Source organism: Pinus tabuliformis, chromosome 4_1 (assembly GCF_031772625.1).
Source record: "Pinus tabuliformis cultivar Carrire ecotype Pingquan chromosome 4_1, CPIR1, whole genome shotgun sequence".
Taxonomy (NCBI): Eukaryota; Viridiplantae; Streptophyta; class Pinopsida; order Pinales; family Pinaceae; genus Pinus; species Pinus tabuliformis.
The window spans coordinates 422,287,558-422,300,985 of record NC_142303.1 but is presented as its reverse complement, the minus strand read 5'-3'; the positions used below and the strand labels follow the sequence as shown (position 1 = coordinate 422,300,985).

The following is a 13,428-nucleotide window of genomic DNA, read 5'->3' as shown; positions in this document are numbered from 1 at the left end:
AAAAAAAATTCCACTCATGAGATTCATTTTATGTTAATTGGATATTGACAGTTCGTATTTAGTTTATTTCAGCGTTTTATTCTAGTCATTCATATATAATCTCTTATGTTATTGGTCATACATATATTATTGTTAACCTATAACTATTTATGTAGTTCAATCATAATTGATTCTTCAATATGTAAGAGGATGGCACATAGATATAGGCATCCAATCTTCTGTACATTCATTCTGAAAATCTTAATATAATTCTCCTATTCTCTCTCCTACTTTCTTTGTGAGGCCAGTGTATGTACATTTTTAGGATATCTCTTCATCATCTCATCTCACCTATTTGAATCTTTGTTAAGTTGGCAAGTTCATATTCGGCAAATTGTGCTATGAATGTTTAATGCTTTCTTTATTCAACACTTTTCATTGGAAGCTAGACTTCTATTAATGTTGAAACATTATGCTACCTCTCTATTTTTCTATTAAAATGTATGACTGAAGTCTGAGACTGCCAAACCTCAAGCTTTGTTGCCAACAAAATGCCTCACTAGGCAGAGTAATTAACCCCTTAAACTACATGTTCCACAATCTGGGTAGACTAGGGTATGAGGGACTACAAAGCCCTTAACAAAAAGAGGAGGATACCTGCATGTTTACTGTTTGATCCAAACACTTTAACATAAAACAAAGGATATAAAGACTTCTGCATGCATTCCTTCAATGGACAGAGGTAACATGGCAGTGATTCAGGAAAAATTGGAAAAGGCGCTTTACACAGTTGAGTGCTAGTAAGGGTAGCTCTACTTGTCAGGAATATCAAGAACCAAGTAGCTCACTGTAAGAAAATGGTTAATGCTAAGGATGGTCCACCAACAGTGTTGTTCAACTAAATGAAGAGTTGAACTGTAGGCCGCTGCTTACAAGTTTGGAGGACCTTGGAAATGGTGTTCTTCCCAAGAGTTGAATCTCGAACAAGTGGCACCAGCCTACATGGTCCTTGACTTCAATCTGAGCATAATGTCTGGCACTTTGATCTACAGAAATGGCATAGAGGTGGTATATAATGTAATTGTGTCCTTCAGAACATAGATTGGTTGACATCAATGTGCCACCGCCATGGCCAACTGGTCAGGAAGAATACACAGCCCCTCTTTTATTGCAGAAACCCTGTTACGGGTTAACAAGAAGAAAGAAAAAACCAAAAAAAGAAGATCAAAAATCCAACTTTAGCCTGAACAAAAATGTGGCCATGCAAAATAAAGAGGGCCTAGTGCAATACTTGCACCACTCTGAGAAATGAATTGGATCTTTTGTTACACAAATAACATATTAAATCCTATCTCCCTGCAAGGCCTTTTTTATAAAAACATTTCACAAAGAGCATCAAAAACCCAAAAGAAGAGCTGAATGCAAAGAAGGAGTACAGAAAGGATGAAATACTCCATCCTGTGATCCAGAGGTGACAGTCTCCCATGTGTGTCTGTTGTCTAATCCCCATAGAAACCCTAATCCCTGGTGGAAAACACCTCCTCCTTGTGTACTTCCATTCATTCTGTTGATGGGATGAACCACTTTTAGGTCTCCCCTGCGTTCCTAGGGTGTCAGGTAGAGGGGTTACCTTTTAGAGGTAGAGCAGAATGACTCTCCCATCCTTGTCCAATATGCAGGTGTTCCCAAATATGCCAAAGAACTTTCCTGCCAAATTACATAGAGGGTCTTTAACAAAATTCTTCAAGTTCATAAAGTTTGCATGCCTATGAAAGCGCAAGCTTTTCCCCTTGGGCATCTTTCCATAGGTTTGTTCCTTTTGCAGATTATTGTTTAGTAGCTTATGAATTTGGAAAGTTTTGTATACTAAGTTACTAACATACTCTACTATCTCAGGAATAACCATTCTAGTTGCTACTCCTGGCCGGCTTTTGGATCACTTAAAGCATACATCCTCCTTCGTTCATAATCGCCTTCGCTGGTTGGTTTTTGATGAAGCAGACAGGCATGTACAGTTACAAACTTACATCTTGGCTTGGAATATAGTCTTTTGTTTAAATCTATGATGTTGCCCATGTATATATTTCTCATTCCCTATTTGATGAGTGTTGTTGTATGTATGGTAGCAAACTTAATTCTTTATTTTGTTGATAATTGTTTTTTGTAGTTTACTGTATTATTTTCAATCATGTTCCCTTTAAACAAATTCTTCTTTTCAAGTTGACGTTGGGATTCCTTTTATTTAGAAGATGTATGTTTGAACCAGACTTTTGGACCTAGGATTCGGTAGAGACATAAAGGAGATATTGACCCTGTTGGAAGCTGGGAAACTTGGATTCGTCAATGAGAATACAGCAAATAACAGGTCTTTTGATGATGAGTACCAGAGGCAGAACTTGCTCTTGTCAGCAACACTGAATGAGGAAGTTAATGATCTTGCAAAAATAAGCTTGAACAATCCTGTCACGGTTGGGCTGAAAGAGAGAATTTTTTCTCAAGGTAAGACCAAATTATATTCTGGTCTTTCTGCAGAAGCACTAACAAATGAATGGGCTCTGCCTGGAACTTGTAGTTCAGCATCAGAATACAGATTTCCAGCTAAGTTAGTTCAGAGTTACATCAAGGGTGAGCCCATTATTCATAAATTATAGTCTCCTTACAAATTTACCAGAAACCATTTGGACTTTTTTCTGCAAGTTTCCTTCTAACATTGAAATATCTCTTGCAGTGCCATGTCGTTTAAGGTTTGTAGTGTTGTTGGCTCTTTTGCGATCTCAATTTGAAGCAGAACCTTCTCGCAAGGTAAGTATGATATTTGTACAATATGACTTTTATTAAGACTGTATATTGGTTTTTAGTTGTTTTGAACTTTTGAGGGACATTGTCTTGAGTGTGAATAATACAATGTTTTAATTCATCACTTCATTCTTTCTCTAAATATCTCTCTTAAAGCTCAACTTCCTTTAAATGTTTTCTTCTACAGCGCAGTTTTGAAAAGAGTCTACCTAGGATCTTGTTTGAAGAAGTATATAGCTGAACACCTTCAAACTTAACTAATTTATACCATTTTGAATTCTTTGTTCCTTTTCTATTCACAAGGTTACATTTATTGCAACCTTTTGTACATCTTACCTGTTTCACTTATTTATTTTGTTTTTAAATGAGGGCCCTGAATAAATACTAGGCAGGATGCCCTTTCATGAAGTGTCATGTCTTTTGAGACTGTCCTTTCATAATTATTAATTATTATTATCATTATTTTGTTTATTTTATACATATTTGTGTTCATAACAAAAGGTTTAAATGGTGAATGTTATTCTTAGATAACTCCTATCCATTGAACTCTGTTATAAACACATTTTTTTTTTCTTTTTTTTTTTTCACTTCTGGTTCACGAATACCCGGGTCAATGGGTAGCCGCTACATCCAGGGTTGTTCAACACTGAGTGGACGCACCCGAAGGCATCAACACCCCTCGGCCTATTTACTGACCTAACCCCAAGAGCTTTCGGGATTCGACCCTGTGACCTCCCATTGGCGAGGCACTTGATTTGACCGATTGAGCTAACTCTTGGGGCTTTGTTATAAACACATTTATTTTGATATTTATATTATTATCTATGTTTGAATTTTTCACCATGAAAAGTTAGGGAGGCAAATGTTTGGAAGGGATTTATCCATTGGAGTTAAGAGGTCATGTAATGTTCCGAGTAATTAATCACTTCATGAAATAGCCTATCGATCCTCGTAGGCTACAATCCTTAATAAAAAGGGGAAATCCCCAAAATATCCATTTTTGGGTGAGTTTTGGGGCAGCTGGGCAAAGAAACCTAAAATTGGGGCTTGGAGTAAAGTTTACTCAATCATTTAAGAAGAAGAGACCCCTCTAGGAAATTTATAAAATAAAGAGGGATGAATTCATTTTGGAGCATCAAGTGTGGACCAATTCATTTGTTTCTTCAGCATTAGCTCTGAGGGTTTTAAGACCCCTTTTGCTTTGTCAATTTCGGTGGTGAAAGATTCCACCCTAGTTGACACAATTCTATAATTTTTCACATTGTTTTGGCACAGGAGTATCATCTGAAGAGTAGCTAGGTTTTATGTTTATTTAATCTTCTTGTTCTGACACAGGAAGACCTCTTTGAGAGACAACAAAATTCTTTTTGGTCACAGGAATCCTCCAACCGTACCAGCGAAGTATGTGGAAAATTTTTGTAGTAGTTCGATTTACATCTTGTTGTCCATGAAATTGCACACCTAGAAATGTGGGAAAAATCCTCAACCCCACAAGGTGTGTGCTTTGTGGCAACGCTCAGAGAAGGGGCTGTCACTTGATCCCAACTCTCTCCGTTTAAGCTCTCTCTTAGTTAAGCTAGGGGGGGGGGTCCCTAAGGATGATTTCTAAGGAAGACTTGTTAGAGATAACAAGTTTTAGGAGATGGTTAGTAAGGCTATCACTATTTGATATAACCTGAAATGAAACTTGAGATCAATTTAGCAAGTGAAAATGTTTATGAGCATATAAATATCAACAATATATTGGAGATGAAAGTAATTATATTAGGGTTTGATTCTCCTTTCTTGATAATTACTTATGAGCGTGTTGGCTTTTTTTACTTCTTTATTATCTTATCTTTCATCAAGCAATTACCATATTTTGTGAGTATGAAGATCACAAAACAAGAGACACAAGATATAGGCACATGCCAGGGCAAAACCACCCTCGAGGGGAAAATCTAGTCAAGATAATTCTTCCTTTCAATAGTATTCTTTTAGACTCTTCACCCTAGACCAAGACTAGACCTTCCCTCCACACCAAGTCAGCCTTCCAGATCTTCAACCCCTTCCAGCAACTTCGACTAGGCAGCAGCTTCCAGCAACAGTGAAACTTAGGAGACTTTGATCTCCCAATCTAGACCACGAAACAAAGAGAGAGAGGCACCAAAATTTCGATTTTTTCCTTTCTCCTTGGACTTCCCCAAACTCATTCACTTCGGCTTCTCGACAAAAGACTTTGCACTTCTTCCTAGCTACAAGAGAACTTCGCACTTCTTCCCAACTACAAGAGAGATCGAATTTGTGTGTGAGAATGATGCTTCAAATGAATTCGATGAGCTTCCTTTTATAGGGTTTATGTGGGGTCGAATAGGGTCCTTAGGCCGACTTGATCTTCTTCTAGGTTGACATGGTGTGGAGGTTACATAATTCATATTTGATTCAATACTGAACCTTTTTACATGATTCAAAAGCCCAAGAAGGGTCTCTTTAAATGTACAATGACTCTATAGACTTAGAATAAATCCTAGAAGTCCTCAATGGGGACTTTGACCTAAAACATAGTGACCCAAGCATGAAACCCATGCTTTAATAAGTCACAATAATAACAATAAAAATTCTTTTCTTTATTCTTTTGACAAGTACATTACATGATGACTCAAGTACATTATTGAAGACCGAACATAGTTACATTTTCCAAAACTTCCCTTTAACTAGGGAGGTATTCATAATGTACAAATACAATGGAACATCTCAACTATATGAACCATGAAGAACTTTAGGCACCACAATGCCATGGACTAGATTCCTGACCAGGACAATATATCCATTGGTCTCTCAACAATTTAGGGAACGCAGTGCTACGGACTAGATTCCTGACCACGACAATCTATCCAGGTGGGACTAAGATGGACTCAAGCTTTCAACCTCTCTAGGTACCATCAGGGTTACTTGCTAACCATCAACCCAAAGATCCAGGTGTGTATCTAAAAACAAAGCTCTATAATCAACACCACCTTTCCAACTTCGGGACCTAGACATCAACACAAAGTGTTGGCCAAATGTCCTCCCATGCAATGCTTCACTCACAAAGTCTCTCCTTGATCCAGCAGAACAAGGATAACCAATCTCTCCCGATCAAACTGATTGGTAACCAACATGCTATCAAAAATTTTGAGAGATTCACCTGTACAAACACAACCCCAATCAATAATATACTTTCATATGTACATAATCAAATACAAAACTTCGGGGTCTTCCAGACAACTTGATGTCGCTTCTCAACTTTTCATAGTAGGACTATCAACCAAGTCTTTGATAGAAGATTCCTCAATCATACACTTTCCTTTCCTACTTCTCATGCAACGACATATTCTTCAATCAGATCCTGATTTCCTTCTTTCAGCAGCACCTCAAAATGCATTCTCCCATTTCCTTCTCCTACTCATGGCCTTCACTAAAAATTACGATTGTTAGTCTTGGTCTAGTGCATGACACATGAAGCAGAGAATCATATCTATCACTCCCTCTTAAACAGAGAGGATCTAATCATTCCTATACAAGGAATATTCTCAATCGTCCTTTTATCCTAGGGAGATTCCTTCCATTCAAGCACCCTCTTACCCTAGGGAGATTTCATCCAGACTCCTTAACTTAGGGAGTTCTGCTTCTTCCTTTCCTCGTAGGAGAATCTTTCGTGGCTTCCAACCATTTCATCAGAGTTACTATCATCCTTCTCATCATGCTTATCACATCAACGAGCATCTTCACCATATTGAAGATTGTGTACCTGCACAACTTAGATAGCAAGTGCAACCAAATCTATAAAGCATGAAGTTAGCCATATCAGAATCACATAAGCATTTCAACTTTATACATGTCAGATACCCAAACTTATTACAAGCAAGAGACATATACTCTTCAACATCTTGCTAGGGACTTTTGCATAAACCTAGACTACATCATGACAATTTTCATTCTGGCTAGGGTTTCAATGTTTCTTTTAAAAGGTGTAGCATACCCTACTACAACATATAACAAACCCTAGAAACAATTCAAACAAATATAGATCTACAAGGTATCTAACAACTTTTATAATTCATATGTTAGATTTTCACTAGGGTTTCATATAAATCCTAGATTTCATACAACAGAATTAATCAAAACCAATCACAGTTTAGTCATTATCATGACCAACTCCCACTAGGGTTAGTTGTAGGCCCTAGATTTTCAATCAACCTCCAAACACAACTAAAACTCAGATTTTAATGATCTTACACAAATCTCAAATCATCACATCGTCATCATACATTAGAGATTTTTACTTCTACTAATGTTTAACTCCAAAACCCTAGAATTCCATTTTCACAATCTCAACAATCATTAAATAGACCTCAGATTGTTATATCACACATATTAGAGAATTTAATTCCTACTAGGGTTTAACTGCAAAACCCTAGATTTCCAAATATCACCATCCTAGAATCTTAGACAAGGACTTATTATTTTCTAACACTTATGACCATCAATAACTAGGTCAACCCATGTATCTAGGAATTCATTACCATGCATAACCATCTCATATGTCCGACAACATTAATACATCTGATGTAGACCAACCTAGGATTTCATCTGTAAGGACATATCTATATATGCCTAGACACAACAATCTTGATTACACTAGGGTTTGATCAGACAAACACACCCATACCAAGGAAAGCATTTCTAAGACAATATAAGGGTCTTGCTCACACATTACACAAACCCTAACGAGCCAGGGTTTCAATGTAGAAACATATCAAACCCAACATTACCAAAACTTCAAAGGCTCGGCATTTTGGACCTTATCATTCAACCCTAACAAGTTAGGTTTTCCTGATCATACCAAAATCCCAAACATGACATCATCAGTCTTCAAATAGCATTTCACAATATCCTTAAGCAGTTTAGGGTTTCAAACATTCAAATCAGCATACCCTTCGGTTAGGGTTTTCTAGAACCTGTCTAGGGTTCTACAAAATCAGTTCAAAATATGAGAGAGGGGTGGGTAGATTTATCAAGAGATGAATCACCAAAAAACAAGAATCATTATGATTCAATATAGCTAGACATAACAATGTTACTAATACACTGTCAAATGAATAATCCTTTCAATATAAAGAAATCAATGTATTTGAAGCACACCTTTGTTCCTTGACCTACCTTGTCCTAAGAGGTTCTCCTTCATACTTCTTGAGAATATAGCAGATGTCTTATGGAACATGAATATACGCTGGACTTCCAAAGATTCGGAGGTGATCCACACTTAGCTTCTTTCCTGTGAATACTTCTTCGGATGTTGTATTATCAAGATTCTTATGAGGATTCCTATTTTGAATGTATACGGCTGTCAGCGCTGCTTTATCTAATAAGGATTTTAGTAGATCTTGATCAAGGAGCATAGTTCAAATGCCTTCTTCAATTGATGTATTCTTCCTTTCGGCCAATTTATTTTGTTCGGGATAATAGGCAACAATGAGTTCCCTCTTAATATTAGCTTCCTTACAATATGCAATCAATTACTTAGAAGTGTATTTCCCACAATTGTTAGATCTTAGAGTTTTTTTGTCTTTCTTTCAGTTAGGGTTTCCACTTCAACCCTAAACTCCTTGAACTTATCAAATACTTCATCTTTGTCTTGAGGAGGTAGAACCATGTCTTTCTAGAATGGTCATCAGTGAATGTTATATAGTAGAGATGACCTCCAAGTGATTTTTCAGACATGGGTCCACACACATCGCAACTCTAATAACCCTCATTAACGATACCCCCTTTAGGGCTTTAGTACAACCCCCATGCCTTTGTTCCTACAGGGAACTCAACCACAAGAGAACTGCGAGGTCACACATTTTAACCTTTGTTCCAAACTCAAATTTAGGGAGATTGAATGATAGTTGAGGGATGTTGTCCTAAATATCTATCAAGTAAGCTTATGCTTGGAGGTACACTAGCCCTTGGTCCAAATTTCTCATGATCGAACAATTCAACTTTTAAGTTTGAATAAAGATCTATAGGTACACTAGCCCTTGGTCTCCAAGTTCACAAACTGTGGAGAAGAATCGATCGTGTTTGGATTTTCAGCTTTCATCTTGCAGGGTACTTTGCAAAAGGGTTTGGTCCGGTGATCCATTCTCATACATCATTCATTTTAAAATTTCTCAAAAATTTAATCTCTTTCTCTTCTGCTATAACGAAATTTACAAGCTAATAAGGGAAAAATTTATTTTGTAAATATTTGTAAATAAATTTTCTAACCCTTGTATTTCAAATGTAACCCTTTTTTTATGTTGTATAACATTTGGGGTTTGGGGTTTTTTAAATTTGAATTTTTTGTATATATTGGGTATTTGGGTTCTCCATTTTTCATTTTTTCTTTTTGCAGGGGAGAAATCAAGCTCTTGAAGAAGGAAAGGTTGATCTAGGCCCTTGAGGGTAAGATCTAGCCTTCCCAACATTCGGGAAACTCAATGCTCAGCCAGAAGGAAGTTGTCCAACCCTTAGGAGGGTTTCATCATTTTTGGGGCATTTTCCTCTTGATTGCAAGGGTTCGAGTGCATTTTGAGCCTCTTGGAGGCTAGCCACCATCCTTGTTGGGGGCTTTTCCCCAGTGACAACCCTCCAAGGCCTAGCCGCAACCCTTTAAGGGCTTATTTGTGGCAACAGCAGGCCTTAGGGCATTTCCCCATCAAGTCACAGCTCTAATTGGGCTTGCAGCAGGCCTTAGAGGCCTTATCTTGCCAAGCCGCAGCCCTTTGAGGGCGTCCTCCTCCTTGTTGCAGACCTAGAAGGCCTTTTGGTGGTAGCTGCAGTCCCTTCAGGGCCTTTCCCTCTTGGCCACAGGCCTAGGAGGCCTTCTCACCCTAGCCACTGGCCTCTTTGGGCCTTCATCCCTTCATTTCAGTCATTTTTTGAGCTGTTTTCTGAGTTTGACACCAATCTTTGTGGTTGCAGGCCTGGGGTAAGTTTGGCAATTGTTTGTAATTGATTTCTATCGTTTTGAGCCATAGATATTGGGTTTTCCTTGTTAATTATTTGTTTTGCAGACTTGCAAGCATACATGACAAGGGTTTCAATGCCTGAAGTAGCTCAACAAGCTATCAACCAGCCGTAAAGGCCCTAATTTCAGTCATAATAAGGTTGATCCATTTAATTACAAGCTAACAAGTTGTGTTGCAGGAGTTTGAAGAAGTTCTAGTCCATTGGAAGGTCAACTGGTCATCAAACTAGGCCTATAGGCCTAAGGGTTTGGCTCTTCTACCCTCTTTCTCCTCACTGTTTTGCAATCAGATCTGAGGAATCATACTTACAGTGGCATAAATCTGATCTAAACATCCTAAAGAAACCCTAAAAAAACTCTTGCGTAAGCCTATAATCATTGCACTTTTAATCTCAATTGATAAATCAATCTTTGTGCTCTTGCGTCATTGATTCTATGGTGTTCTAATTAATTTTGGAGAACTGATATATAATTTTATGAGTCTGATATACATGCTACAGCAGTAAGGAAATACCTTAAAAAGTGCCACAAAGTCATAAGAATTCATTTTCATAGTTTGAGGTGTTCCTATCTTTCATTTTCTTTTCATTTGCAAATGATAAGTGGACTGTTATAGTTTTTGGTGTTTTATATTGGGCTGATTAATCATTATTCATGTTGCATTTGTTGCATCATTACATCCTCTTGCATTTTTGGCATTTGCATCTGTGCATTTCACTTCTAGAAGTCACTATTAGTAATCTCATCTCAAAGAAGATTGTGCTCTAATTAACTTGACATTGGCATTGTATTGGTTCATTGTGAAAGCTAATGATATTGATATCACTTGTTTGCTAATGATCTTGTAAAGTAATAAGGTTACTTTTGTAACCTATTGCTTCTAATTGATAAGTGACAGAAGGGATTGATTGTTAATTGGATAAGAGCGTTATATTGTTTAACAACGTTGTGATCTTGTAATAATCCTGTGATATCTTCTTTGATTAATATTGTGATCTCAATTGGATAATCCTATTATTAATCTTGTTTGATTGGTATTGTTTCCTTTGGTTTCTAATTTGCATATCAAGTTGCAAAGGATTCATTAATTTGGTGCTCCTTGATTCTCATTGATTATTTATTTAGAGCACTTGTTATCATTGAGATTGCTAATCAAGTGATTTATTTGGGCACTCTAGTGATCTTGTTTCATTAACACATTGTTTTGATTGAGATTGTTCGCTCTCTAAGTACTTTGTTTAAGCTCTTGTATTGAACATCATAAGCATCTAATCCTAAGTAATTTAACTTAAAGTACTCAAGAGGCCATTTGATAATCTCATTTAAGGCAATCACTCATAACTTGCACTTCATCCTAGGATTAGTTGTGCATTAATTAATTTACCTCCAAGCATAAGCTTGGTTGAAAGAAGATAGGACCACCTTTCTCACCCAACTTGCGAAGTTTAGACCCTCACTTGTGGTTAACACGGTGACCTTGCAGTCGTCAGGGCCATAATTCCTACAACGCTAGAGGCATTCGGGTGGCTAGAACTCTAGGGGAGGTATTGTTAATAAAGCCATAACTTTTGTCCCCTGGGTTTCCCTCCACAACCTACATTTGAAGACTAACTTTGAAACAGTTGAAGGATTCACTTAGAATAGGCATTTAATCTAAAAATAACCAAGAGTTTGCATTTCACTTAGTTCTAGGTGTTGCATCTCATATAGGATAACTTTCATCCCAATAACCACAGTTCATCCGGTAACTTGAAAATTAATCTATATTGTGCAAGTAATTTGACTCCTAAGGCACTGGTTTCTAACTGATAATTTCGATAAATCTAATCAAGTTGTGCTAAAATAATTAAACTTGCCAATCATCTTCAACCAAGTTGCTAGGCCATTCAATTGTGTCTCCCAAATTCATGGTTTCATCCATAGGGACTACCCCCCTTAGCCTGCTATAAGGAGACAACTTAAACAGAGAGGGTCGGGATCAAAGTGACAGTCTCTACCCTGAGCGTTGTTGCATTCAGGTCTACAATTTGAGCGACAATAGGACTTTTGCTCAAGCCTTTGACGTCCAAGGAAAATTCTTGCACAAGAGGGAGAGAGACCCTCTTCTATGGTTGCGGCCAAGAGAAAAAGGGCTCAAGAAACATGGATGGCTTCCTCAAAAAATTTTGATCTATGGATTTCCAAGCCTTCAAACAGAGATCTCTTTGGATTCGCTTTAAAACCCTAGCTATCTAGCCTATTTCAAAGGAGATATGAGCAAGAGATTATATGAGGGTTTTGATCCATGAACAAAAGGAAATAGAGGCTTCAAAATTTTTGGATTTGCTTGTTTTTTCAAGCCTCTTCCTTGATCCCTTGAAGATGTCTATCCAAAACCCCTTCTCGAGCCCTCACAAGCAGATCTGCACAAGTCAGAGAGAGAGAGAGAGAGAGAGAGAGAGAGAGAGAGTTAGATCTGAAGCATAAAAGTATAGATTAGAGGAATATACAGGTAATAATACAAATTGCAAGCCTCAAGAATGTGAGGAGACCTCCGCTCTTGGGCAAGCAAGAAATAAGCCTTAAGTTAGCTAGATTTGTCAAATAAAGTGCAGATATGAAGATTTAATGAGATGTGCAAGCTATGGCAAGGAAACTTCCTTTAAAATAAATTGTTTGATAGGCCTTTGAGAGAAATCATTGTGGGTTCTTCCACTTCTATTCCTTGAGAGTTGGTTGGTTAAACCAAGAACTTCCCCAAGCGCTCAAGATCTGATTAAGAAAATAGATCTCTACACACTTCCAAAAGATATTGTTAGACCCACAAGAGATTAGATAGCACAATGAAAAAGAAGACTAGGGTTCAACCGAAAACCCACTAGCGCTTCTAGAGTTTGCTTAGCCAAGAGCTCAATATACAATTGATTATACAATGAGGAGCTTAGAGCTAAATTTTTAGAAAATATGAGAGGAGATCCCTTCCAAGTGGAAATTGTCTAGATCCAAGAGGGAAAACATCTAGATCCATGACCACAAAATCATGACCCTTGATGAGCCTGTGTAGATCTTGAGGAGGAGAATTAATTTGCCTTGAAGGAATGGCCTAGTGGATCAAAATTTAATCCTTGAGTGGTTGGACCACTTAAAAAAATATTTCTCATCCTTTTTCCTCGAGATATTCTCATTCAACTTAACCATCTTTGACCATCTCCTTTAAAAATTCGATTTTCCTCGATCATTAATTGTGTTGGAGGACCAACGAATTTTTGTTGGTATTTCTCTTGCTTGATTTGTGGAGATTCCATCACTTTTTGACTTGACTCTCTTCTTGGGAAAATCCACTTCATTTTTTAATTATTTTCCACTTGGAGAGAATTTTTGTTTTTTTCTTTCCCATTTTATTTTCTGGCTAATTTCTAGCTAATTGTTTGCTAGCTTTTGCCAAAAATTGGAAAAAATGGGATTTGAGGGGTAAATACATATTTTTCCGCCCTCAAAGTGCATCTAGATATAAAGTTGAGGTGTAGAGGGCTAATTTTGATTACTCATACCCCCTACAACTTCTACAGACAACACTTATTACATCTCATATCAAATTTTACATTAAAAATCTTGTCTAGAGGGGAATTTTGTCAATTAAAAATCAACTCCTAGACTTA

General features: G+C 37.3%; 1 protein-coding gene across 4 annotated transcripts in view; it reads left to right on the top strand.

Moving 5' to 3' along the window:
- The window catches only part of LOC149176109 (DEAD-box ATP-dependent RNA helicase 17-like), a 258,551-nt gene that overhangs the window by 100,724 nt on the left and 144,399 nt on the right, over positions 1 to 13,428 (top strand). For 3 of the 4 annotated variants that reach the window (XM_089419861.1, XM_089419860.1, XM_089419863.1), the window contains 3 exons: positions 1,876 to 1,984; positions 2,246 to 2,604; positions 2,708 to 2,781. In XM_089419861.1, coding sequence (XP_089275987.1) covers positions 1,876 to 1,984; positions 2,246 to 2,604; positions 2,708 to 2,781 — 542 coding nt within the window. The remainder of the gene's footprint in view (positions 1 to 1,875; positions 1,985 to 2,245; positions 2,605 to 2,707; positions 2,782 to 13,428) is intronic. The other variant, XM_089419862.1, reaches the window with a different exon arrangement.